Source organism: Empidonax traillii, unplaced genomic scaffold (genome assembly GCF_003031625.1).
Source record: "Empidonax traillii isolate 1590-97213 ecotype Southwest subspecies unplaced genomic scaffold, ASM303162v1 scaffold123:size1378231, whole genome shotgun sequence".
Classification (NCBI taxonomy): domain Eukaryota; kingdom Metazoa; phylum Chordata; class Aves; order Passeriformes; family Tyrannidae; genus Empidonax; species Empidonax traillii.
Genome location: NW_020955316.1, coordinates 67,916 through 94,537, shown reverse-complemented (window position 1 = coordinate 94,537; position 26,622 = coordinate 67,916). Strand labels below are relative to the sequence as shown.

Genomic DNA, 26,622 nt, shown 5'->3' with positions numbered 1-26,622 from the left:
TGTTTAAAGGTTAAATAGATTTTGAAACCATTCATGTTGCTCTGACAATTTTATGAGAATACAGAATTTTAACTACTGTCCAAATGTTCACTCAGGGTTTTAGCATCAGCCCACATGTTTGTACTACATGTTTTTAGATGGTGAGACATGACTGTTCCTGGAACCTTCAGTTACTTAAGCTGCTGTAGTTCACAGAATTGATTTATTTAAATAATCAAGGAGAATTTATATGTATTTTATTGAGCACTTTTGGAAGACAACAAGAGATTCACTGCTGCAAGTCATATTTTAAAATACAAAAGGGGAATTAGTAAAAAGTTAGGTATATATCCAACTTGAAACATGAACATGCAGCTTTCAGGAGCTTTGAATTTTAAAGACTGAGAACTCTACTTACATCAGACAGTTCAAATACATCCACATCACAAAATCTTATTATTGCACTATAGCTCCTTGCCCAAAACACACAATGCACAATGTGCACTTGCATTGCCCGTATACAAAGGACCATCAGCAACACATCAGCACAGCCTCACAGAGTTTAGAAAAGGTCAGAGAAGTTGTAGGTTTGCTGTCAGAAGTATGGCAATAAAATTCAGCAGTTTGGACCACCACTATCCAACACAAGCCCTGTTTCTTGATGGTAGTACAACAGACATTAGGATTGCAGCTGTGCTGCTCTCCTGTGCAGAGGTAGCGTAATACTATGGCTTTAAAGATTTATTTTAAAATAAGGCTTGTCTTAGCTGAAAGCCATATAACTGAAAAGTTCTTGTAATGGTAGCCCATAGTATGGCAGCACTTTTGGATCCACTTGTTCAACAACAGCCGCTGAATTCAAGTAGGTGCACTATCTCTTTGAAAGAGTTCTGTGCAAAAATGGTAACACCAATCACTTCTGCTTCTCCCTCATCCACAGCCACATGCAGAATGCTAGCAGACAAAATCACAACAGTGGGTGACACAGAGGAACTGGAAAAGGGACAACCTATCTAGCTATAAAAGAAGTCCTACTTCTGGGCAGTTTAAAAAGACAACTTGGAAGAGGTGAAAGGCAAATCATTTCAATTACATGGACAATACAACAAATCAGCATATAACATTTGTGAAACATTCACGCTGCTACTGTGGTGCTTCACCGCCCACCCACCTTACCTTCTATCTAAAATTTCAAGACAAAGGTCATTTTAATACTCACTGAAGGTTGAGGTCCTGGGCCCCAGGGGAGGTCCTGGGCCCGGGAGACAACATTAAAGCTGAATACTGCTCTCTCCGAAGAGTCCAATAACAATCCAGGAGAGTTTTCCAGTGTAAAAACACTCCCCCTTGTCTGTTCCAATCCACTTCAACATCTTATCTTTAATTAAAATACAGTCACATGGTGTGTGTGGAAAACCACCTTTTCTTTTTACATCTACCTCACCTTGGCTATCAGGTGTTTGGCTCTGCTGAGGCTTTCAGGTGCTACTGTAATACAAAGTCTGTCTTCTCAAGTGTGGCTTGGAAAACAGCAAGACTAATATTGCATTTGATACTACAAATATGTCTAAAAAAGCTTCCACACATAAAAACACTATGAAACAACTTCAACAAAGCATTACAAAAATGGAACCAACTCCACTGATCTTCAGTCCAAAACTCCAAGGCAGTTTTGTTTGACACTAAGACCAAAACAACTAAGAGAGAAAAATTAAACTAGTGTTTAACTTACATACCAGTACATTTTGTAAAAAAAGGGGTTAAGACATTATTAATTTATTAACACATAGAAAATTAAAAATCCCTAATATTTACTCCCTTATTCTAAGCCTGTTTGTAGTTTCTTTTCGACCAGTGACAAGTACTTAATGCCAAGACATGAATGTCGGTATGATTAACGAAGACATCTTAGGCTGAACAGAGCAACGTCTATCTTTCCCATGAAGACACAGCCAATATCAGTGGCCAGCCGCCACCCGGTACAGATTAACCAGACTCCCTAAAAAAACCCCACTCCCAACTGCCTTTTCCAGGGCAGAGGGCCTAAAGTCACCTTACTTAAACCCCAGAACTGATATGGCCACTCCCAGCAGACCAACACTTCGGGATGCAACGTGGCCATCTTTTTGTTACAATGCGGGGTTACATTTGCCATCCCTGTACAGTGTGGTGTGAGCTCTTTCCAGCTGCCAGCTTCTACTGCATTCAATGCGCGTCACTTGTCACTCATGAGAGAAATCTTTTATTCTTGTTGCTCCTTGGGTGTGGTTTGTTTAGAGTCTTTTTAAATAAATAATGAAAGTCTGCAACATGCTTTTTCAGGCGCATGACTCCTGAATATATATCAAGTAGTCTGTAAACCGGTTTGGCCTCTGGGGAATGTCAGGTGATGGAGACAGTTGCATTCAAAGAGCAGCACCTTGCACTGAGTGCAGCAGAGGCAGAGGAGGAGCCTTCCCGCAGAACTGAGCTCCTGCCTCCTGCAGCAGGGAAGCATCAGCACGAAGAATCTATAAGTCTCTGGCGAAGTCTTTTGTCTTCTCTCGGATTCACGTTGCCACTCGTGTTATGGTCTGTCAAAACTACAGAGAAAGTAAAACTTTAGAAGCGAATGAGCTACAAAACCACTCAAGATCTTCTTGTGTACAAAGGAACCAACCCCACGCCCGTGCTGCACCGGTGGCTGTCTCATGCTGCCTTCAGCTGCCCCTGGCTGTTCGGATGTGGCACCCAGCCGCAGGATGCCCCGCACATCTCTAGCCCAGACAGCATCTACCAGTGTTTTGTTAACATGATTATTAATTAAAACATGCTGATGCCACTAGGGACAGAAGAAAAACCGATGAGCCATGGTTGAAGCCTTGATGATGGGCAGTGAAGCCTGCAGCTGCCCCCAGGCAGGAGAAGGCTGCACCAGCCAGAGCTGTCATGAAACGGCAGCTTCTTTCTGCAATGCATTTTTACAGAGCTACAAGCACGAGTTTGTCCTGTTCTGGGCAAAAGTAAGTCTTATGAGTGTTTTTGTGAGATGAAAGTAGTTTCAAAAGTTCTGCTTTCAGCTAAAAATGAGTCAGATTTTCTATTAACTTTCTCAGCTCCTTGAGAGCTCCTTGAGCTCCTTCATCTTGGGCTCTTACCTTCCCCTACCAAAATCCACCCACCTGTCATTTCGTAAAGGGACACATTTACAAGAAAAACTATACTCTGCCAGAATTACTCCCAACTGCTCTACTAGAGCTGGCTGCCAGAAATGCTTCTTCTAGTTTGAAACTAATTCTGCTTATTTAAATTGACTTCGCCTTCAAATGTCAGCCTACCAGAACTGCTTGACCTAAGTACAGAGGAACAGTTAGCACCTGAGTACTGCTGCTTCTTCTTCATTAAGTACAGGGCAGACTTCCTCAAGAGAAAATAGATTTTTTTTCCTGCCTTTGAAACAGCTCTTTAATTTGCCCCCAGCATTATGCTCACCTACTCAGGTCAGCTGCCAAATGTTTTAAAGCATTATCACTTCAAGGACTGAAGAACTTTGTAAAACCTTTTGGTTTATGCCTCTCCCTGGATATTTGGCTTCTCTAATGCACTTGAGGATGGAACTGGAATCACAATTAAGATATACCACACTTTTTAGGACAGAATCCTAGACTATATGTCATATAGGAGTGATTGCTCAGAGCCTATCATGTCTGTGAACTGGTGGGATATTCAGAAAATCTTTGCACCAATTCAGAATGTCTCAGACCACTTTGGTAAAAATCCCTTTACATGCAATATTCCTTGCTCTGTGTAAAACGGAACAGGAACCTGTCCAGTGGCCCCAGTCCCACTTCCTTTCTTTCATCATGTTCTCTTCCTCCATCAGCAGCATTTCTGAGCATCAGACTAATTTTTACATTCACCTAAGACTTCTGCCAAAGCCTGAATGAGAAGCAGAAGCAGCAGTTACTACACTTCGGAGCTAATTTCTGGAAAAAAAAAAGGAGTCCTGAAAGCACCAGATTTCTTCCTGGAGCTTCTTCAAGCACAACCTACTGTAGATCAATCTAGTGCTCTTCTACTGTGCAGGGGGTTTTAAGAAGTTCAGGTTCAAACAGCTGAAGCCCCTTGGTGCTCCAGCAGACGTGTCAGCAAGGACCAACATCTAACAGACGCTTCAGGGTCTAGCCTGAAGTGCAACACCACAATCTTCCAGCACAGACGTGAGGTTATAGCAGTTATACTGCAGACAATATAGCAAGGACTAGGTGATTCGTTGCCTTACGGAATATATTAAAATGTTTTTGGTAGGAATACATACCTAGATTGGCTTACCTTGTAGCTCTGTTGTATCTTTTTCCAGATCTTCCGTAGCTGTTTCTTCAGGCTTCTCCAACTCAGCTGTCCCTGGCTTCCCATCTATGGTATCAGTCTTAATAGTACCAAGGTTTACCAAAAGCTGCATGACATCAAACTTCTCAGAAACAGCAATGTTCTCCAGCACTTTGAGACATTTAAATGATTTAAGTTCACTCACATTTTCCTCAAGAAAGAGGAGGTAAAGGCTTAAGTCATCGAAACACTTTGACTTGAGTTTCAGAACATCAAAAGTTGGCAGGATTTCATACACTTTGAGAATACTTGAATTCCACCTCCATGGGACAAACATTGCATACACTACCAGCGGCATCACTAGCAGATAGACTATCAGGTTAATATAGCTGAGTACCTTGAAAACACCAACAGTAATAAGCTTGCACTGAACCACTTCTGGAACAGTTGTGTCATTCTTCAAGATCCCAGTTTTGATAGTGCAGAGAAACTCATCACTCAAAGAGGAGAGACTAATGTAGTAGCCCAGGTAGAGGCATGCAATGAAAATAATTACTAGTGTGAGTAAACGGCAGGTAATATATTTAATTATTAAACACTTGGAATTCTTCTTCGTCTTCAGGTACTGCTCAACAATTGGGTATTTAAAGTGGCTTTCAGATATTTCCCACAAACTGAAAAAGAGAGAAAAAAACACCAAATCATATAGAGCAGATGCTGCATTAACCTACCTCAAATATCAATAAAATCTAGTAATCTAAAATAGACACAAGATAGAAATCCCTCTTAAAATCATAGAATCAGAATGGTTTGGGTTGGAAGAGTTCCTTAGAAATCATATACTTCCAACCAAACCTCGCCCTCCTACCATGGGCAGGGACACCTTCCGTTAGACCAGGTTGCTTGAAGCTTCATCTAACCTGGCCTTGAGCACTTCCAGAGATGGGGCACCCACAACTTTTCTGGACAACATGTGCCAGCCTCACTACTCTCACAGGGTTTTTCACAGGTTTCTCACAGATTTTTTTCCGAATATCTAATATAAACCTGCCTTCTTTCCGTTAAAGCCATTCCACCTTATCCTGTCATTACATGCCCCTCTCCATCATTTTTGTAGATCCCCTCTAGGCACTGGAAGGCTGCAATTTGGTCTCTCCAGACCCTTCTCTTCTCCAGGCAGAACAACCTCAGCCTGTCTTTACAGAAGAGGTGTCCCAGCCCTCTAATCATCTTGGTGACCCTCTCTGGACCCGCTCCAACAGGCCCACATCTTCTTTTGGGGTAAAGCACGGGTAGTTTTATTGAAGTCAGCAGAAGAACAACAGAATAGCAAATAAATGAAGAATATTGTCACTCTAATACAGAAAAGTCACTTAAGAGACAAAATAGCTCAAACACTGGAAAACTGAAAAAGAGTACAGACCTCATGGCAAAAAAATACTTTTGATCTTTTCCAATACAAAACAGGTCTAGTAAGCAAATCCATGAGAAAAATCAGACTTCCCAAGCACTTGTTCAATGACTGAACACTGGAAGGCTTCTCCCTTGTTAAGACCTAACTTCACATTTCAAAGAATGGACCTAAGTCCCCAGTATACCCCCCCATGCAGAGAGAAACAGGTACCCTGATGCAGAAGGAAGCAGAAACTGGATCTGATCAGAACAGAGCACCAATTTGATCAGAGAGGGGAGGGGTTGCTTTTGGTTTTTGTTTTTTATTGTTTTTCAATTTGATCAGAAGCTTTGCAGACCTAGATCTTCAAGGACAGAAGATGACAAGTAACTGACTCACAGTGTGCCAGAACATTAAGAACTGAGGACTGAAGCATCTCTGTTTTCTTACACTGTGGTGGGTAAAACTACTTAACGCCCACTACAACTAAAGAAATCAGAACATCTCATGTAGTCAGTAATCTGAAAAGCTCATTAAATGTTTTCTTTGAAAAAAGAACATTATAAGCTCCAGCTCCAAGTGCTCACAGTAATCATTTCAGGTATCTTCTCTTTTTTTAGACAAATTTAAGTATGTCACGTCACCATTCAAACCTTTGCAATAAATTTCTAAGAGAGTACAGATGTCACATCTGTTACAAACTTGAGGAAAAGAGCAAAGAAAGCCAAGTCCCAACATCTTACCTCTGTGTCAAGTTCTCATTAACAGCTGGAACCAAGTCAGTAGGATCCCTGGAGTCTCCACTGCGAATGCTATTAGCAGCTTTGATTGCCCTGTTATAGGCTTTGTCAAGTTCTTCCATAATAAATTTCAGGTCTGAGGAAAGGTGAGGTGCTGCTGTGAAGCGCCAGAACAAACATGGCAGATACAGCAGGATAGCGACGAGCAGAAGGATGTATGGGAAGAACTGAAGGGAGAAAAAAATCCTCATTAAGCTTTACCTGCATAAAAAATAAGTCAGCCAATCATTTCCTATAAGTATTAAGTTCCCTATAAACCTTTTAAATTCCCTTACAGTTTATTTAAATCCTTCTAGTAAAACCCACTAGGATATGCAGGAAGCAAAATCTCTTTCCAGACAGCTCCAATGACCTTGCTGCTGCTTAGAGCTCTCCACCACAAAAAGCAGACAAACAAAAAAAAATACAGCAAACAAACAAACAAACATATTCATAACTGCACTGCTCGAGCTGACATTGAGAAGCACAGCACTAACCTGGGCAACAACACATAGAAAAGCAAAGCAGCTATTAGAGAGGCTGACTGGAAGAAGAGGATAGTGTCACACTCCCTCCCAGACATGTCATTACTGTTCATAGCAATTAGAATGCTCCAAACACTAGCAAAATCTCTCCTGCTTTCCATTCGCTGCCAGGAGGTTAATGAATAGACCCATAATAGCTCTGCATCTGCCTGCAAACACGTCTGTTCAGAGTGCATGATGTACAACAACTGTAAAGGATGTAAGTTTGGCTGTAATATTTCAGAGTATTTATTTTCAGGTAACTCCTAAATGGAAACCAATACATATAATCAGAATGGTCTGGTGTTAATGCAGCACTGAGAAGTCAGCCTTTATGCAGTCCCCATTGCTTAGGGAAAGGGCTGAAGCAGATATAAAATACAACAGTTTGGTCTTTCCATCTTCCTTCTACCCATCAGCAAGTAGGAGTTTTTCATCATGAGATTTTAACCATAGTTCCCTCCAGATGCTGGAGAGATGGTATTTTCTATCTACTGTGACATTAAATTCAAGGTGTACGATCATACATAACATTACCCTTACAGAGACATGATGTAAGATCTGGTTAGACAAGCAGTTAGTTAATGAAATCTACTACAAATTTGTCCAAACTCCAATTAGTTACATTCAACTTTTGTTAACAAGCACACTAAACTCAAACCTAGCATCAGTTCCAAAGGAATTTTAAATTAGTTGTAGTGAAGAAATGCAAAACATATGTAATGCATCTTAAGTGTTACAGCCATGTGCACATGCACAGTCATTGAAAAAGCCAGTGGAGAATTTTAGAGGAAACTTGGACTGAAGCCATTAATCAGTGCCAGTGGAAAAGCTCCACTTACATTTGTAGGTATTTAACAAGATAAGAATCTGGACCTAATATTACAATGTTAATTTGTGTTTGCATTAATGAAGAAAGATTAAAGTTTTGCATGCATAAAATAGGTAATTTTATGTTATTGAACATTTTATTCAGGAAAGTTACTTCTAATATGATCTACCATTAAAGCAAAATCCTGTGTTATTATTGATAGTAGGAACGCATGTGATGTATTAGATCATAAATAAAAACTGACTTTCCCTACCCCCAGCAGCCCATAAAAACTGTCCAGAGCTCTGGTCCCACTACCACCTCTCTTCCCTCTTTGCACACGGCAGATAACCTCAGATCATCTTCTTTTTTCCAGGTCTAGCCTTTCCAATTGAGATGTTAAGCTCTGGCATGTCTAACACATTTTTGTAAATATCTCATCAACTCAAGCCCAACAGCACAAGAATCTGCTCTCCTTATTTACCCCTGTGGACAATGCCACCAGGTCTCACAGGTCTGTCATGGATGCCTTGGCCTACCCACAGCTTTATAGTTTCATGTCCAGGCTCTGTCAGTTCTCTGAATTCTGTACTATGTAGAAATTGCTGCAAAGCCTGTCTGAGTACACTTACTTCTGTGTCATACACCTCTGAGCTCCTTTCCACTGGTACCAGGTAAGGAAAGAAACAACGAAGAAACATCTGATTTAGTAAGAAGCAACCAAAGCCCCTTACGTGGGTTTATACCACTTGGCTTTACTACTCACTCAAAATTTTACAGGCATCAGGAGACTTATGAATTTCCTTTCTCATCTTCAAAACTGGAAATGCCACCTGTGGTATCCCATTAATCCTTGAGATCTCTTTACCCCAAGTCCTACAAGACATGTGGCAAGAGGCAAGACAGTTGACACACTGAAGTCACAGCCCCAAACCTCCATTGTCCCAGTCTCCACCTCTTCCTTTACACCTTGAAAAACTGTGGGTACACTCTGCACTTGTGTGGCAAATTGGCATCAGCCCTCTTATTCTACCCTAGATGTCCTCCAGTCCCCCCATCTCCCCTATCTCATTGGGTTGTTGCCTTAAGAAAACCAGCTTCTCCCATCTTCTCTTGCACATTTTCCTCTCCCCAACTCCTTCACCATTGCCTCCTCACCTAGAAGCATCACACCACTGGGGCAAAGGCACATTTGCAATGCATTTGTCGGGCTTCCTATCGTCAGATTCTCATCATTCCCAAAGCTGTAGCTTATGGCAGCATGAGCAAACACTATGCAGCTCTGTTCTGAATGGTCTCAAAACCAGAGCAGCAGCGTGACCATTAGTCCAGCTCTTTTCGTTTGGAAACAAAAGCCTGTATTTGTCAGCCCTTCCACAGCACTTGACGCACGACTCCATCCTTCTCGGATTCTGGCTTTTTTGAAAATGAAAGATACACTTGTTCTATTTGTTAACAGTAGGCTTAGATAACTAGTAAATTGTTTTGAATCATTAAAAATTAAGGCCCTGAACCAACAGGCAGAAGTGAAAATGCAAAGTCATCTGGCACAAGTCCTAGGTTTCAGAGCAACAGACTCAGGTTATCCAGCTCATCTGACTAAATTTTACAGTCACACATAATGACTCGCCATTTTAAGAAGAGGACTCCACAGTATTCATGCACAGATGACCATGTGCCACCCACCTTTCTTTTATGGTTTATGGTTTTATGGTTTATTTGCTTCCAAGGTGCCAAATACACAAGGAGGAAATGCTACTTCAGTTCTGGATAGTTTGCAGGATTGAAGTTAAACGGGAAGTGTCACCAACCTCAAATTCTGTGTGGTCAAAGATATGCCAAAGAAAGACACTGGCCTATAAGTGAAACTCAGTTTTTCCTTTGGTGTGTAGTTATCAAGTTCCTTTCAACAGAAAGTTCACATTGTTGGATGTAAGATGGTATGAGTGCTAACTGAAGAAAGGTCCTCTGAAACCAGATTACAACAGATACATTAGAATAGATAAAACATCCTATTGCCCAAAATGGTCCTTTCTGAACTTCATTAGTGAAAGTACATTGAGGGCTACAACACATCTTCAACCTGAATGTTGTCTTCCCTGCCACCCAGATGCAAGGAGAAAAGGACAGACAAGAGCCCATCGAGTTTGGCACTCAAAAACAGAGTAATAGAGCTTTAACTAAGCTAATCTGAGATTCTGGAAGGTACTAGACATAGGTATTGTTTGATTAACATTCAGTCTGAGGCAGACAAAATGAGTGGCTCACGCATCAGGGACTTGAACAGCAGTACCCTGTATGTTTTCTGATAAGTATTGCTGAGCTCCTCAAAGCTAAAGACGATGGAAGCAGGTTCTCCTGCCTTGCTTGACCCTTAGTCTGACAGCACACTGGGTGGTACAGCAGGTTCCCAAGGAAGCAGAAGACTACGAAGCCAAGAGGTTGCTGCCCCTTGTTCTGTACTGCTGCAGTTCATTTCACAAGCCTTTGAGCTCTGCGTATGTTATAGGCAGTTTAAGTAAATTTGTTAGTAACTGTTTGGCCAGAACGTATGCATGGGTATAGAAGTGTTCCAGAAACCTGTCTGCATGTGCTTACGCACAAAAGATGTTATGTGCATATGGTTATGCACGTAAGATGTTGGAATCACAAAACTTTCTTTTAAAGATGCATTTGGCACCACTGTCTCCTGAAGGTGAAATATAAAATCAGGTTAAAACAGAAAACAGCCTGTTACATGACATCACCATCTTCAACTGTTCTAAAACACAGTATGTATGCAGAAATAAGTTTTAAGGGCATTTAAAGAACTTCTTTATAACCTCAAAGATGCTTTTATCACCCAAAGAAAATATAGGTGGTGTTGGTGGACTGACGTAAAAGGCATTTTCAAGGTCCTAGTCTACAGAAAGCTTGCCAAGGTCTGGATAAAGATGCCTGGCAGAAGATGAAAACCACTTTAATGGTATTTAGAAAACTACAGTTTTCTAATTTTACTGCATCTTCAGTCCTTATTTTGTCTGGGCAAATAGTATTCAAGTTGATTGCAAGCATTCTGACTTCTACCATATCTGACCACAGCCAAAGACTAACAATAGCACAAGTACCAAGGCACAAAGCTTTAAGTTGCACAGGTCTAAATAACAGGTTTGAGAAAATTAATTTGCAGACAGTATTCAACAAAGAGGGAAGCACTGAATTGTCTTCTCTCACTTGACATTACAGTATTTCTCATTACAATATATGAACATGGTGAAATGTCTGCCTCTTCAGTTCCAAATTTCTGTCTGTCACTGAGAAGAGCCTAAGGAAAGGCTTCTGTAAATAGGCCAATAATGGCAATTACGTTTCCAGAAGCAAAGGTATTAAGCTCCCTCTGGATACAACCCTACTCCTGTTTGCAGCAATGGGAAATGTTTCACTGGTGTTCAGAAGAAACAGCTATAAATGACTCATCATTCTGATTGAGATCTTATCCTGTCTTCAAACCTTCTCATAAATCTCAAACCACATCATATCCCACCACTCAAATACTTTCTATTTTGATATAGCTTAAAAACTGTATTTCTCTGGTTTCAATTAGCTTAAGCAGTGGAGGCTGTGATGTTTTCATCCAGCTTATTCTGGACTTTGGGTGACAGATGGCAACTTGGTAGTCAAGGGCTGTCTGGAACGGTGACCCAGACCTCTTGCTGGTATACAGACTGACTATAAGTCAATTATCAAGCTCTATACCAGCAGCACAGTGCCTGCTGAGCTTTCCTGCATGGCTGCAGGCTGCATGCCAGGTTCTGCCCTTGAGTACAGATACTCTCAAGGTTACTCCTCAAGGCTGGGAGATTCCTGGCCGTAAAACATTGTCAGTAAGTGACCAATAATATGCTACACCTTGAAATCTTGAATCTAGCTAAATGATATAAAGGATTGAGTGTGCACTTAGAGATAAACTGTTGCCGAAGTCTGGGACTAAGTCTGAATTTAGCCACTAAGTCTGAACTCCCCCCTGAGGAGGAGTTTAGAACACAAGGGGGTCCTTTCTGAACCTCATGACTCAACAGGAGGATGCCCTACAGTTCTGATTCTATCCTCCATGTACTAAATAATGAAGCATATCTTCCCACTGAAACTTGTTAAACCACTGTCTCATTTACCATTGAAGTATATTAACTCACTATTTTACATCAACAGATTGTTGCTTCTCTCTTACGAGTGAAGTGCATGACTGCAACAGATTGAAGTAGCTCTAACACTACACTCTCAAATAATTGTTCATAATGCATCTGCATTCAGATTTCCTTGCTCTGACAGCCCTTAATCCCTCTGGGTAGGGTTTATAGGTGAAACTTGAGGAGTCCTCAGTCAAATGAGAAGTTGTACAAACACTGAATAACTAGAACAATCATAGCATCAATAACCTCAAGGAGTTTTTTGGTGTATTCACAGACAAGTAATTCAAAGAACAAGGCCCATGGTAAATCTTCTTTTACAAAAAGTTTAACTTCATGCACACAAAGACTTCAGGCCCACTCTATGTATGGAGTGCTATCAGCAGGTCCCAAGCACTTGCCCTGCAGTTTGAGAGAGATCTGATCCAGATGACTGAGCGCTCTGAGCTGTGCCATGTGGGAAGACCTCTTCTCTCTGCTGTCAGTCACATGAACTGCTTGCCTGCACTGTACAAATCGCCACCTTCTAAACAACCATCTATTCCCTTTCCCTCTACTTTGCTTACCTTTATCTTCCTCTTTGTTATTACCTTATAATAGACTACAAAATAGTGTAATTAAAAAATCATAGAATCAACCAGGTTGGAAAAGACCTCGGAGATCATGAAGTCCAACCCTTGATCCAACACCACCGTGGATACTAGACCATGGCACCAAGTGCCACATCCAGTCTCATCCTAAAAACCTCCAGGGACAGTGAATCCACCACCTCCCTGGGCAGCCCATTCCAATGTCTGATTACTCTCTCTGTAAAAAATTTCTTCCTAATATCCAACCTAAACCTCCCCTAGCACAGCTTAAGACCATGAAGATCTATCCCTAGAAGACTCTTGATCATAGGCAGCTCCATCCTAGCAATCCAGATTTCAGGGCTGTAGAGAGGTCATTGCTCAGTGTTCAACTACCCCTCATCTTGCTTGGTTGCTATCATGTCTGGTGGCTATCAAGACCCAGTAAGACAATGCTCACTGTTCTCCTGCATGAGTTTTATAAATTTTCTGCACACTATGGATTAAAAAGGCTTCATCGTGCAGTCTCCTTCTCCACTAGACTGCCCACACACAATGGCCAAAAGCTTGCCTCTATTCCAGTTCAGGATCAAGACAAGTCTTACCAAAATAAGTTGTCAGGTGCAGCACTCACCTTTGGAGAGAATAAGCAAAGTATCTGCATAGAGGGAATAAATACATATCTCCTCTATCCCACCTCACCACTGTTTGTCTCTATTTACCAACCATCTTTAGAAACCAGTATGTCTGCTTTGACACCTCAGATAGACACAAGAAACCTCTTAAGGGAATTAAGCCTGAATGGACAATCCCTAAAGAAAACAGAGACAACAGAGGAGTGAAGCCTGATCACAGCAGGTTTCATCAATGACAAACCTGAAGAGAAATCTTGTCAGAGGACTCAACCACATAATCATTTTGACAGCTCTTTCACTGACAAAGAGGAGGAAATCTTAGCATTAAACCAAGAATATGGGCAGGACCTAACACAGTCTCTTCTTTACATTTATCTACCTGCAGGTATTTTTGAGTACACAACTCATTTGCTTTCTCCTCAGGATTATCCAGTGTGAAGAGTTATTCCAGGATCACCAGAAATTTCAGAACTCCTGTCCTGCATGGAGAAAGTTCCTGGGCATCCTCTAGGAGCACACAGATCTCTAGAGAGTCAAAGAACCCAGAAAGCTGTAGTGTGCTCCTTCACTCCAAAATAAGTTTCCAAACTGATAAATTCAACCCCTGGGAGATCCCTCCCACAGCAGAAAGGACAACTAGTAAAGCTGCCAAGCTTTGGGGGTTGCCCAGAACTAAAACATACATTCTACTGTTCAAAAAACCAAAAATTCCAATGCAAACTTGTATTCTGAAATAGGAGGAAAATGGGAAGTTTTCAGCTTTTCTGTAATTCAACCTGGGTTTGAACCTTCAACCTTCTGGGCAACCAGACCTTAGAAAAAAAGCAGAGCAGCTTGCTATGATTTGGCTTCTTCACCAAAGAACTCTCTAGTCCTACTTGTTCTCCATACCACTCTGAGCATTGCCCTGAGAGGTAAACCTTTGACTGAGCACAGACAGCATGCCATAAGGAAATCCATCCATTTTAATCAGGAATTGGCACCTACAACCTCATTCTCCCAAAACTGTAATATAATACCTCCTTACGTATTTTTTATGGAGCCTTTCCAGCATGCCAACACAGTGAGATACTGAGTCAGAGTATTGGAAAGAACCTGAGATGTTCTGCAAATAAAAGCCCTGCTGCCCAGAAACCAGAAAGAGTTTTAAGTGTCGTCTTCAGAAGAACCGAGCCTAATGATTCCTGCTGTTCCTCTGGGTGCATCCCTGCCCTTGCATTGCAGAGTCAGGTCTCCACTAACCTGAGCATAGGAAGGCTCCCTTTTCTCATTAACATCACTGTGCTCCCCAAAAGGGTCTGCTCTGCCCATTTTTAAATTCATTGTCTAGCCAAAATCTGCAGAGCAAGGAGCTTACATGTACCTTGCAGGGCAAGATTTGGGAGACAACCCAAGCAAGCGCTGTCTTCATGCAAAAGTGATCCCATGTCGTGCAGAACCTCTCAGCCCTGGATGCAAAGAACAACCAGACACCTTCAGATACCACACTGGGAACCAAAGTTCAGTGTTAATAGCTGTAACCACTCCTTCCCTATAAACATGTAAAGCATGGAAGCTGAAGAACAACAACTAGAAGGATATTAACTAATACTGCCCTCCAAACAGCACCTGCAGCTCCCAACGCCTGGATCAGAAGGGTGGGTGGCTAATCACAGATCTAGGAGGTTAAGATGAGGTGCCCAGCCTCTGCTACAGCCTCTGACTCTGCTGTTCATAGATACTTCCTGCAGGTAGTCAGCAGGGTATTTACAAGGAAACATCACATACCACTGAGCTGTCATGGAGGAACTGCAACAATTCCTGAGACAGCACTAGTCAGCAAAAAACCATGGGTTGCGTCATAAAAGTATGACTGCCTAAGCTATTTGTCATAGCTGGCAAACTAGCAGTCTTAGAGCTGTCAGCAGGTGACTGTCACATAAAAATCAACATAAATAATTTGGGTAACAAGAACTCATTCCCTCAAGAGAAAGGGGCAGCAAAGTGTCCAGGTTTGCAGGTGGAGTTTCCAGGCGTGCAAGCTACCTGCACTGTGAGATGTCCCAGCAGCTTCGACTAGCCTCTGTTGAAGGTCTGGCTGAAATGCAGTGGAGCCCTAACAGAGCAAGGAAGAGTTCAGGATAGAAACCAACATGTCCAGTTTTAATATTCATGAAGCACACTACTGTTGGGTCAAGGTTTTGAATAGCAGTAACTGGGGAAGGCAGCAGTAAACCCTCAGTTAGTGATTTGAGTCAGCAAATGAATCAGAGATAGCGTTGAATAGTCTTCAGATAAGACACCACCAGATGACTGGATAATAAAACTGTTATAATATTATATATTATTAATATTATTATAACTGATAATAATCCTGCTGTTCAGGATACAGCAGCAAAACCCTGAAATACAAGTGCTGCAGGTCCCACACCTGACCTCCCTCTAACACCAGCTTCTCCTCCACTCCCAGATGCCAGGGGTTTATTTGCTGGGGCAAGCAATAAAAGGGCTGAGGAAGGCAGCACACAAATTTGCAGAGCCCCAAAAGCATTTCTTACTTTGGCATTGGCACTGCTCAAGCAAGCCAATGCAGCCTCTTGAGCTGAGTCAGCTCCAGGCACTGGCACGGCATTGACTTGGTTTGTAACTCCTGCCAAAGCTCGGCTAACTGCTTTGAACCAGCTCAACTATCTTAGCACCCACTGCACTTTTTACCCACAAAACAAGTCTCTTTCTGTGCATTCAGTATGATGCTGCTTTACCTGAAGCAGTGAAAGCCAGCTCACGGTTTGAAAGGGAACAGCCTGTGGACACGCAGAAGAGCACACTGAAGACAGGGGTTACATCTGCTGGTACCAGTGATTAACTTCATCTCTCCCAAAATGTCTAGCTGCCATAAGTCTCTCTCCACGCATAACTGACCAAGCGTAACACAATAAAAATATAAAATGCACCACTCTGTTTTCCTAAAATAAGGTCTTGATACTAGCATTAAGGCAGGTGCTGTGTCCTGTGTTCCAGTTTTAAAATAGTTCCTGGCTAAAGCCAGGTAAAGCATTCACATCCAGGGCAACATAGCAACCCTAACATTACTCTTGTGTCAGATAACTGATGACCCTTTATTGAAAAGCAGAAAATACCTTCTCCACTACTACCATCTTTGGAAGTGAGTGGAAAAAAAGTTCTAAAAATAGAGAGTCAATTCAAAGCCAAGGACTACAGCAGAGCAGAGGAGCAAGAAAACTGAGGCAAAGGCAGATTTCTATGTGGGAATAACTCTTCTAGGAGATGGAGATCTATACATACTTTATGCAGCCACAGGGGTATGTTTTCTAAGTTGTTCTGGGATGGTTGCTTCTGCTGCACAGCTGCCCAGCAGAAGGAGTCCACATAAGCAGCTTGTCGCCAGGAGAAAGAGCTGGGTGCAAAACAGCTTATCTGAGCACCTGTGAAAACAAAGCAAAGGTTATCACATCCTCAAAAGATTAAAAAAAAAAAAGAAAATTTTAGGAAGAAAAGTGTACACTCCAGATTTTACGGCATCCGAAGTTATTAGGTTAAGCAGTTGGACAAAACACAGCAGATCTGCAGGGAGGAGGGTCACTAAGTTCCCACCGCATCCAAAGGGTAAAACTCCCACGGGGACTCTAATGTCTCCTAAGGGTTGAGACAGAACATCAGAAGCACCCATCTTTCAGGCTGATTTCCATAAGTTTTGTGAGCAATGCAGCCTCAAAGACCTGTCTCACTTGCACTTAACTGAGGTTGGCCAAAAGGGAATGAGCAGGTACAAAGTGTGACCAGATGACGCTGATGTCCTGAGGCAACAGCTGCCATCACGTACCATCGTGCCCAAAAGCACAACCTACAGCTCACACATCTATTGAAACAAGACCTCAAACATCTTTCTTGCAACCTGGCAGTCCTTGCAATGATTGAAGGGCAAGTTTGGCCCAGGGTGCTGCCACTTCTCCTGCCTCTGAGACTGAAAATTATTTTGAGGGATTCAAGTTACATCTGAGAAAACAAGGATTTCCTCCTGGAATTTCTGGCAGAGAAATTGTAGCCTCAGATATCTCCAAAGGATGCCAGACCCCTCCTCACCAGTGCAGCAATGCGCTGTGCCCAAGGTCATGCATAACACTGTCATCCCCATTCATTTTCAAGACCTCTCCAGCTGCTCAAAACTTCAAATTAAGATCAGGGGATTAACTGACAACAAGAGCAGCTATTTAGCCAGCGTCAGCCTTAGGGTCAAATTCCGCTCTGACCAGCTTTAGGCACCAGGTGACACTTCCTGCAGCATATCTCAATGAGGAAGAGTGGTTACTGGACAAGGAGTATCAGTGGCTCCTCAGATTAGGCCAGCAAAACAGGATGAAGGGGTTCAATTTTCCTTCTGAAGTTTTGATAGTGGAAGCAACACCCCCCCAAAACACACATTTCCAGTAGACTTTCACAAATGTTGAAATAAGACGGCTATTTCATCAAATGACTACACAAAGTGGAGATGGCTCTTTCATGAGGCAACTGTTCCAAGAGCAAGTTCCAACACTTTGGCCAATATCAAAAGAGGGAAAGTATTGCTACCTTTTTTCCCCCTCAATATATCCATCAAAGTTAGTGCTAACGGCATTGCTGTGTGCTTTATGGGAATAGGCATTTAATATAAGATTGCTTCATTTGTCATGTCTTTTCACTAGTTTAGCTTTCAGAGAATAAGAACTTCTTTTGGAAACAAAGCCAACCACACTCTCTTGTACAGGCTCTTTACAATGTAGCATAGTCAAGGAGCTTTATGAATAAAAGCCTTTCCATATGAGTCACTATTATAATTCTTTCTTAAGCTGTAGCATCATGAGAACATGGTTTGATCATCATGGTTTGACCTGTCACAAGCCTCCTTTATGGAAAACAAGTTACTGTTTATGAGAGCAGAGTTCATGTGATTTAGCAGAGTTGGCACCAAACAAACACTTGCTCTTTCCCAAAGCTTTGTGAGTTTTTACTTTCCAGAAGATTTCCATTAGTTGTGGAATCTCAAGAAATAATACACTGCAGAATAATAATAAAAAAAAAAGGGGGTGGGGAGAAAAAAGAAAATAAAAAAGCAGGCAATTAGAGTGTCTGCTCTCGACTGGATAGGGACCATTTATGCCCTGCTCTCATCATTTAACCAACCTCCAGCTGCTTGCTGTGCTCAGTGCAAAGCAGCAAACAAGTGACCCTTTCAAAGAGAGAGGAATGGAGTGTTGCTTTGTCTTATTCATGTCTGTATCCACAACAAGAAACACATTCCATGTGTTCATTCTCGTTAAGGGGTGGGACATCACTGAAAGTGATGGGAGTATTTAAAAGGCAGGAGAGAGGAAAATGGCAAACAGCGCCCTTCTCAAAAAGTAGTGATGAAAAAGGCAACCAGCTCCCTCTCCAAAATGTCACGTGCATAACTTCATACCAGAATAGCTGCAGTGATGCCAGCATTGCAGCAGAGCAGTGAACATCACCCTTCTAATCTCTGGTGTTTCAGCATGCAGGTTGGAAACCTTTGGTAACTTCACCTGGGAGCCAAGCAGATAGAGCTCAACATCAAGCAGAATCTGGGGACACTCCAGCTGTTGAACTGGTTTTTAATCAACTAGATGCAGTCTTATTTGTAAACACTTGTTGATGTAAATTACAACTTTGCAGTAATAGTGGTATTGTTATGACTTTAAAACAGAGAATACCTTTGGGCATAATCTGCACAGAACACAGATCATTAAATGTCTCTGAACATGGTCACAATTTTCCATCTTTTTTTCCTTCCTTCTCCCCTCCAAAGGAATAATGGCAATAGATCTATACAGATGATTTACTTAATGTTGGGCTATTCTGGAAGAAATTGAAAATAAAATCTGTAGTTTTCATTAGAGGAGAAATTAGGCAAAGGGCCAAATGCCTTCCACAGACACACTGTGCACAGTCATGCACACAGTTAGTTTATGAATGGCTATTAGTCCTCTGCCATCAAAGGAAAAATGTCCAAGCTTGGTGAAATGAAGCTATTCCCATCTTTTGCACCCACATGTAATAGATGGGGAAAGAAAAGCAGCAGCCAAGTTCATAATAACAACATGGATATAAAATATACAGCAAGAAGGATGAGGAATAACAAATGACTGCACTTGTTAAGCAGTTGTCACAACAATCTTTGGCCAATTTATCATTACACTTGGTAATCCCTGGTCCTAAATCAGCTTCAGAGAGGGAGCAACTGATTTATACTTTTGCAAACAAATAAGGATTAAAAAAATGCCACTTACTATGGTTATCCTAAAGAGAGACCTCCCCAAAGAGCTGCAGAAACCTAAGACAGCAATAGGTGTGCAGCCACGTATAATAAAATGTCACTTTTATAAGTGTGATAAGATTGCTACATGGAGCTGCTCACTGGCAGCAAGGATTACTTGCAGGCATGGAACCAAGTGCAGAGTACAAGCCTGAGTCACTGCAGCCAGCGCGCACCGAGGACGAGCTGTCACCCCACCCAGCTGTGGCACGTCTTCGTGGGTGCTCTGCCAACAAACCTCCAGCTACTTCCTCTATGTACGTACCAGAACAACCCTTTACTTCTGCACCTGGCTCCTCTGCAGCTCTTATACAGCACTGCAAAAGCCAGAATGACTATAGGTGGAGATCCTCTGCCCTGGGGTAACACCTTTGCATCTACTTTGTCAACTTTTGCAAGTTCATTTGAAAAGGATCCTCCATCAGGTGTTGAAAAGAAAATGTCTCAGCCCCAGCTAGGACTTCTCAGAATTGAGATGCAAGCAGTGGACCTACTCTGGCTCCTTTTGCCCAGTGGAGGTGGAGATTTTGCTATCAATGCTAAATGAGCAGGATACAAGACACTTCTGTGATTCCCACCCTACTGACTCTGTAGGTGTTTTCCAAATAAAGGAAAACTACGTACAAAAATAAACTTTTAGAATCCCAAGGAAAAGTCTCAAATCTGAAGGACAGTCCCTGTTCAACATTTGACTGCTTTGCTGGGGTTCAAGGCAGGATGAGTCAAGGGCTCAGCATCCTCTGGCTGCATCCTTCACCAAAGAGGGTGCAAAATCAGCAAGCCAGACTGGTTTCCTCTCCAGTGGCTCATCATCCCCCTGCTGACTTACACATCTAATTAACAGAGTTGACTCTCAGCAACAGAGTACTTCCAAGAATCCAAGCTAATCAGATGCTGAATTACTTTTCCCAAACCAGGATCAGATGGTTGTAGTTGACAGGACTAAGCATTCAGTAATTATTTGTTTCCTAATACACTGCAAAAAAGATTTGCATAAGCTTGGAGGAAAACCTAGCCATTAATTAGTGCTTTAATTTTCCACAAGGCAAAATGAACTAGCAATGATATCCAAACATCTGATTTTATCTAGCAAGAATTATGCACTTTAGTAGCCACTAAAGAAAAACCCAAACAAGAAAATCAAGGCACACATAGACAATGTACAGACTGCCAGGCACCATCCACAGTTACATCTCCCACACCAACATTAAAAATATTTTAAAATTTGACAAAAGGTATCTCGATGCATGCCAAAGAAGAATGAAATTTACATGTGGGAGTACACACATGCACTAAGGGCAAACCAGAAGGAATGATTTTATTAGATTTATAGGCACTTCTCATAGATCAAAGTGGCAGGTTGTGTGAAACAGAATAGACAACACATTGAAGAAGGAAGTATGGAGAGACACAAACGGATGCACTGGAGAAAAGAACTTGTTCCCTATGGTTTACTTTGGCTATGGAGTAGTAGCAGAACGTAAAGCTCACATGATGCAATGTGTAAGTGGAGTGGGTCAGAGAAGCCAGCAAGTATCTTTCCCTCTCTGAAGGGCTGCCAGTTTTCTCTCAGAGGAGTCTCAAAATCATGATAAAAAAGCTGGGTGTTCATGAAGGATTGCCTTCAGAGCAATAAGTTTTTTGATTTGCGGGGAAAAAAACCTTGTGAATTAAATTCACACCAGTGAGACATCAGGAAAAGAAAAAAATTTCCCTTCATCTGAAGGAGAAACTTCTCAAGATGGTGGCAATGACCATCTAGCTTCACTGCCAACATTGGTGATACCCCAAATCTCAGGCAATACCAGAGGCCCATGATGCTTTTTAAATTTACTCTGGCACCAAAAGCAGCTTACTGTCATTCCCATAGGAAACATAAAGCTGGCTCTGCAGGAGTTAAACAGAAGAAAAATCTTACCAACAGTTGAAGATGTTCACCCAATGACAATTTAGACTTGACATTAAAGTAAATGTTTTTACAAGTTTGTCCTGTCTCCCCAGGCAGGCTTGTGCCTGATGCTGGAACTTCTATAGTCTGTCCTGAGCACTCCTTACATGCCAAAGAGCAGCACATGCTTCTGGGGTCTGCATATCTGTCGACAGAAGTTCACAGCCTGTCCGGCTGCTCCACTGAGGCTACTCAGCACACTTGTTGACTCAGTTCTGTCATTAAGGCCCTGGGTTTCAGAGCATCCTGCTGAATTAAATGCAAGGTTTGCAAACATCAACTATTAGCATAGAGCCTGCTTCAGGAGCACTGGGAGGTGTTTTTCAAGCTCTCGACCAGCAGCTGCCATAGTAATAGTCTTTGGCCTAATTAAGCTGAACCCAACCTTAACCCCTGGCTCTTAAGGAAGTCACAAGATAGGATATTTCCCAAAAGCCTCCCCAGCAACTTGTGAACATGAAGGGAAAGGGACATAGCAGCGAGGGCTAGGGAGGGGATAGCAGGAGCGGAAAGGAGCCTAATTCAAGAGTTAAGACTGTTTTTTCCTGTGTATTTGTTGTGATTTAGTCTCACAAATTTCTCCTTTTATACATTTTATTTTTATGACTGTCTGAGAAACATCCATGAACCTGTGTAGAGAGACAGCTGGACACGCAATAAGGGTTACTGCAGATGGGCACTGCTGCCATCGTAGCACCCACAGAAGCTGTTGGGATGCAGCACCCAGAGCTCCCCACTGACACCCTCCAGCCTGCATTTCCTGATGGCCAAAGCACCTCAAATCCCACAGGCAGCCAACTGCAGCGATGGGAACTAAAAAAAAAAAACAAAAAATGTGGAAAAAATGTGGAAAAAAATTGCCCAGAAATTAGGTGGCAATTGAACAGGGTAAGAAAGGATTGTCACCACTGGGAAAGCCCAAAGTGGTCAACGGGGACATTAACCCTGTGATGTGTAGAGCGTAGGGCAAGGCTACATCTTCCCAATTTGAGCACCCTCCAGCAGGATAGGATGCGCCAGAAACCATCAGTGTGAAATGAGATGCTTTTAGTGCAGCAAATCTTCATTTTGACATTTTGACAGATTCACACACATGCTGTGGGTTGGTCCATGGCCAGGCACTTTTAACCCAACATCCTGCCACAACTGATAAGCCAGTAGCACTACCCAAGCATTCACCATGATTATAACCAAGTTTCTTACCAAGTCTTTACTCAACATGTGATGGTTTATGTGTCCTGGAAAAGGTTTCCAAAGTGTTTTCTTACATGATAAAACAAACAGAGATGCTAAAACATGAGGATTATTTCATCCCAGCTATGTATGAGCCATGCACAACCAACACCCAAATCAAACATGTAGTAAAGGCTGCTTTTTGTGGCAACCACAAAATTCCCTTCCTCTCCTCTCTCCAGTTCTCTCCCTCCCTCCTCTTATCCCAGCCCAGCCATCACCTCCCATGCAAAGCTGCAGTGAAAGCAGGCAGCACACACTGCCCACTGCACAGCAGCGCCTGAAAGCTGTTGTGTACAAAAGGTCCAACAACATCATTTGGTGACAAGCACAGATGAGCAATTCCCAATTTCCTTCCTATGGGAAAAGATGTAAATGTCGAGTGGATAGCTCTCACATCTGCTTTTCTTTCAGCTTCAATCCAAGACAGCCACTGATACTCTCCCCAAAACTAACTTAGAAACAGCTGCCAAAATTAAGCAACTTGTTTCCATTTCTTCTCTGCTTGTCTGATTACCTGCTTAGGGCTGGGCTATCCTGCTCCAAACAGTGCCTTGGGAATAAATATCTATGTTTTCAGCCAAGTTGTTTACAGTAAGAAAGCACATCTCACAATATACACACACAGAGTTCAAAAACTGAAGTCTCAATCCCGACTCAGAGCTATTCTTATCAAAAACAGGGTCATGGAATGGATGATTTAGCTCCACTTAGATGGTTTCTGTTACCATAATACTGATCATCATATTTACCCAAAACCTGACAAACTATATAAGGAAATAAATGGAAATAATATCAAGCCATAAATTAAGGACTATAGGCATGTACAACACAATACTTACAATTCTATTGTAATTTCTATTTTCATATTTCCAGTATATATAAAATTAATGAAAATTGTACAAAACAAGGTCTAGCTGCAAAGAGATAGCAGGTGCAGGATTTCAAGCAGCAGAGATTCCCATGGCTAGCAAGAGAACGGCTCAATCACAGCTAAGCACTACCAGAACCAGCCTAAAATGCTCACCAATCTGCAGCTGACCATGAGTTTCTAAAATGTAGCCAAAAGTAAACTCAGCTTAGTTCTCTTCCTGCCCCTGAAGGGTGCTGAAGTGGGATATGGGCACTAACCCCAGAAGTCTCCTCAGTGCTCCCCGGCTGGGCATAGCAGCTGGGTTTTCCACGCCTCCTCTACAATTCATCTGGCATCTTATTTATTTCCTGAAACTTCTATCAAAACTAAAAGTTACTTCACGGCTTCAGAAAACCTCCATGGCCTTTGTAAACATTTTAATCACTTTTCATAATTAAGAGCAACTGGGTGTGGGAGGAAAATTACAGGTAGCTACTACCACACTGCAATGGAAAGGAAAGTAGAGAGGGAAGGATGAGGCACCAAGAAAATCTGAGGTGGAAAGAATATAATTATCCCAACAGAAATAGGAGCTGAGCATTCATTTTTGGAAAGGGTATTCAGTTTTTGTACTTGGAGGCAGGTGTTTCCACCAAATACTTTCACATCCACCTCTGAGTTGCTCTTTTTCAGACCTAAAAATGGACCCTGACATTTTCGCTCAGTTTAGCACTCCTGGGCTTTTTCAAAGCATGATTACATCAGGAAGTGCTTGAAAACAGTTGTTGCTCTCTTATTTTATCACTGGCTGAACACCAGAACTCACAGAACCAGGCATATCCAGACCTCAAGACCCTCTCTGTTTCCTCAAAAGCCTTAATGGAAACAGCTTTGGGACATCCCATAAGCAGCCAGCCTGCTAAACAGTGAGGACTGTGTGGGAAATAGGCAACAGCCCTAACAGCAGCATGGCTGATATACTATCACTTTCTGTATGGAAACCACGTGGTGCAGTTTCTCCCACTCCAGGGGCTGGACGTATTTCTCGTGCTTACTTTCATATTTATTTTTTTCAACTAAAATAGCTCAGTTTTTAATCCCATGTTTTCTTCTACCAGGTTCTCGGGATTAGAAGCAAAATAAAGCACAAGCAAGATGTAGCACGCATTTTAATTCTTGCTTTATGAATCTACTGCAGTCACAGATTCAATTCAAAATAGTTTAATATTGAAATAATTGAAAGATGAGAACTTAACTCATCCAAAAGAAAGGTACATTTCACTGAACTATCACATTTACTATGAACTATCAACTGTGTGTTCACTCCTTCTCTAAGGAAAGAAAATGAAAGAACTAAAAGAAACCCTGACACACAGGCATTGTTTCAAACTGGATCCAGCACTTTTAGAGTAGAAGCAGAAAGAAGAACTAAGGGGCCCATATACAAGGCAGCATGTGGAAGTGCAAACTCTCTTTTTCATTGTTTAAAGAGGAAGAAATGTGCAGCAGATCTAAAACTAAAAGCAGCCAGTTAAGAGTACAGAATACAGCTGTATACATCCAGTTTCTGAACAACTGGAGCAGCCAGAGGGCTCAGATCTGGTCTTAGTATTCCCAGCCTGGTTGTCCTTCACTCCCTTGTGCAGTTATTGTGGGCCACAGTGGTCAGGGTCAAACCCGCATCTCCTGCAACAGGTGTGTAGCTAGATGTGAATACAGCAGTCTGGGACATCTTATCTCTTTAGCAGTCTGGTATCTGATTAATGTCATGCACAGATTCACCACTAATTCACAGTCCTATTCCAGTTTCCACTCTCCTGATATTCACTTGATTCAATCCTATAGATGATGTAGATCAGCTATACAACACTGAATGACAATCAACAGGTACATGCAGCAAATCAAACTATTTCGGAAAGGGTGGAAGTCCTGTGATTCACACTTGTATCAAAATGGACAGTACTGCTTATTCACCTTTGAAATTTTCATTCATATAGTCCTATTTAAATGCAGAGCAACTCTTATAGAATCATAGAAAGGCCTGAGTTGGAAGGGACCTTAAAGATCATCCAGTTCCACCCCCTGCATCAAGGGCTGCTGCACAACTACAACTGTAACTTGGGAATGGGGTAAAGAAAAAAAAAAAAGCAAAATAATTTGGAATTTGGCCCTTTTCCTGTAAAGCACAGCTTCATTTACCAAGTCCCACCCCAAGTTAAACTTAAACAGTTGCAGAAGCGCAGCGGAGCAGGGGAAAGGTTTGGAGAGCTCTCCCACTGCCCGTCCTGCGGGTGACCAGCCTCACTGACCGCTGTGCCTCCGCAGTGCAAATGCAGAGGTCCGACAGCTCTCCTCCGTGACACCTGTCCCTGACAGCTGCTGAACGACCTCGACATCTGACTGCAAAATACCCCGAGCGCCGGGAACGGCAGCAGACGGGCAGTTCCCGGGGCACATCCCGGCTGGGCGCTCCCGCTCCAGGCTGAACTGCGCTGGGAAACAAAGGGCAGCGCGGCTCTACCGCTCCCCATCATTCCCACGGGAGAAGATGCGGCGGCTGGGCTGACAGGGCTCCTGCTCGGGAGGTGTTGGAGCACGGCAGCGGCCAAGGAATGCCCCAGCGAGGAGGAGGGCACCGGGAAGCGCGGGGAGGGCTGGCCGGGAAGCCAAGCACACCTGGGTGAGCCGCACGGAAGCACCGCCTGCTGCCCGGGATGCTTTCCGGGAAGGCAGCTCTCCTCCCCGCGGCTCAAAGGCGCCCTTCGCCCTGCCCCGAGCGGGAACCCCCGGCAGCGGAGCCCTTCGGAGCGCTGTCCCCCCGCCCCGAGCTCCGCTCCGCCGCCCCCCGCCCGCCGAGCCCTTTGTCCACCGCGGGCCGGGAGAGGGGCTGCCGGGGTTACCCATGGAGACCTCCTGAGCGAAGGCAAGGGAGATGAGGAGCAGCGGCAGCCCCACGGCGATGCAGGTGACGATCTTGTCCAGCGCCAGCTCCAGCCGCAGCCCCTTGAAGCGCGTCTCCGGCGGCTCCTTCAGCAGGAAGTCGGAGAAGACGTACTCGGTGGCGATGTGCGCGATGGCCATGGCGGGCACGGCGTGGCCGGGCTCGGCTCAGCA

The 26,622-nt window shown here is 42.9% G+C and overlaps 1 protein-coding gene across 1 annotated transcript; it reads right to left on the bottom strand.

Moving 5' to 3' along the window:
• Window positions 1–145: 145 nt before the first annotated feature.
• On the bottom strand, window positions 146–26,622 carry PANX1 (pannexin 1). Its single transcript, XM_027883307.1, has 5 exons — window positions 26,409–26,622; window positions 16,450–16,589; window positions 6,424–6,647; window positions 4,291–4,961; window positions 146–2,561 (listed from the first exon to the last, which is right to left on the bottom strand). The coding sequence occupies exons 1-5, from the start codon at window positions 26,587–26,589 to the stop codon at window positions 2,476–2,478; spliced, it is 1,302 nt and encodes a 433-aa protein (XP_027739108.1). The 5' UTR covers window positions 26,590–26,622; the 3' UTR covers window positions 146–2,475.

Bases quoted from the DNA above. Each gene is read 5' to 3' on its own strand.
- PANX1 (XM_027883307.1), bottom strand. From the start codon at position 26,589: ATGGCCATCGCGCACATCGCCACCGAGTACGTCTTCTCCGACTTCCTG. The intron at 16,590-26,408 runs GTAACCCCGGCA...TTGTTTTCACAG, and splicing joins CGCTCAGGAGGTCTCCATGG to GTGCTCAGATAAGCTGTTTT. The intron at 4,962-6,423 runs GTAAGATGTTGG...TCTCTTTTTCAG, and splicing joins AATGAGAACTTGACACAGAG to TTTGTGGGAAATATCTGAAA.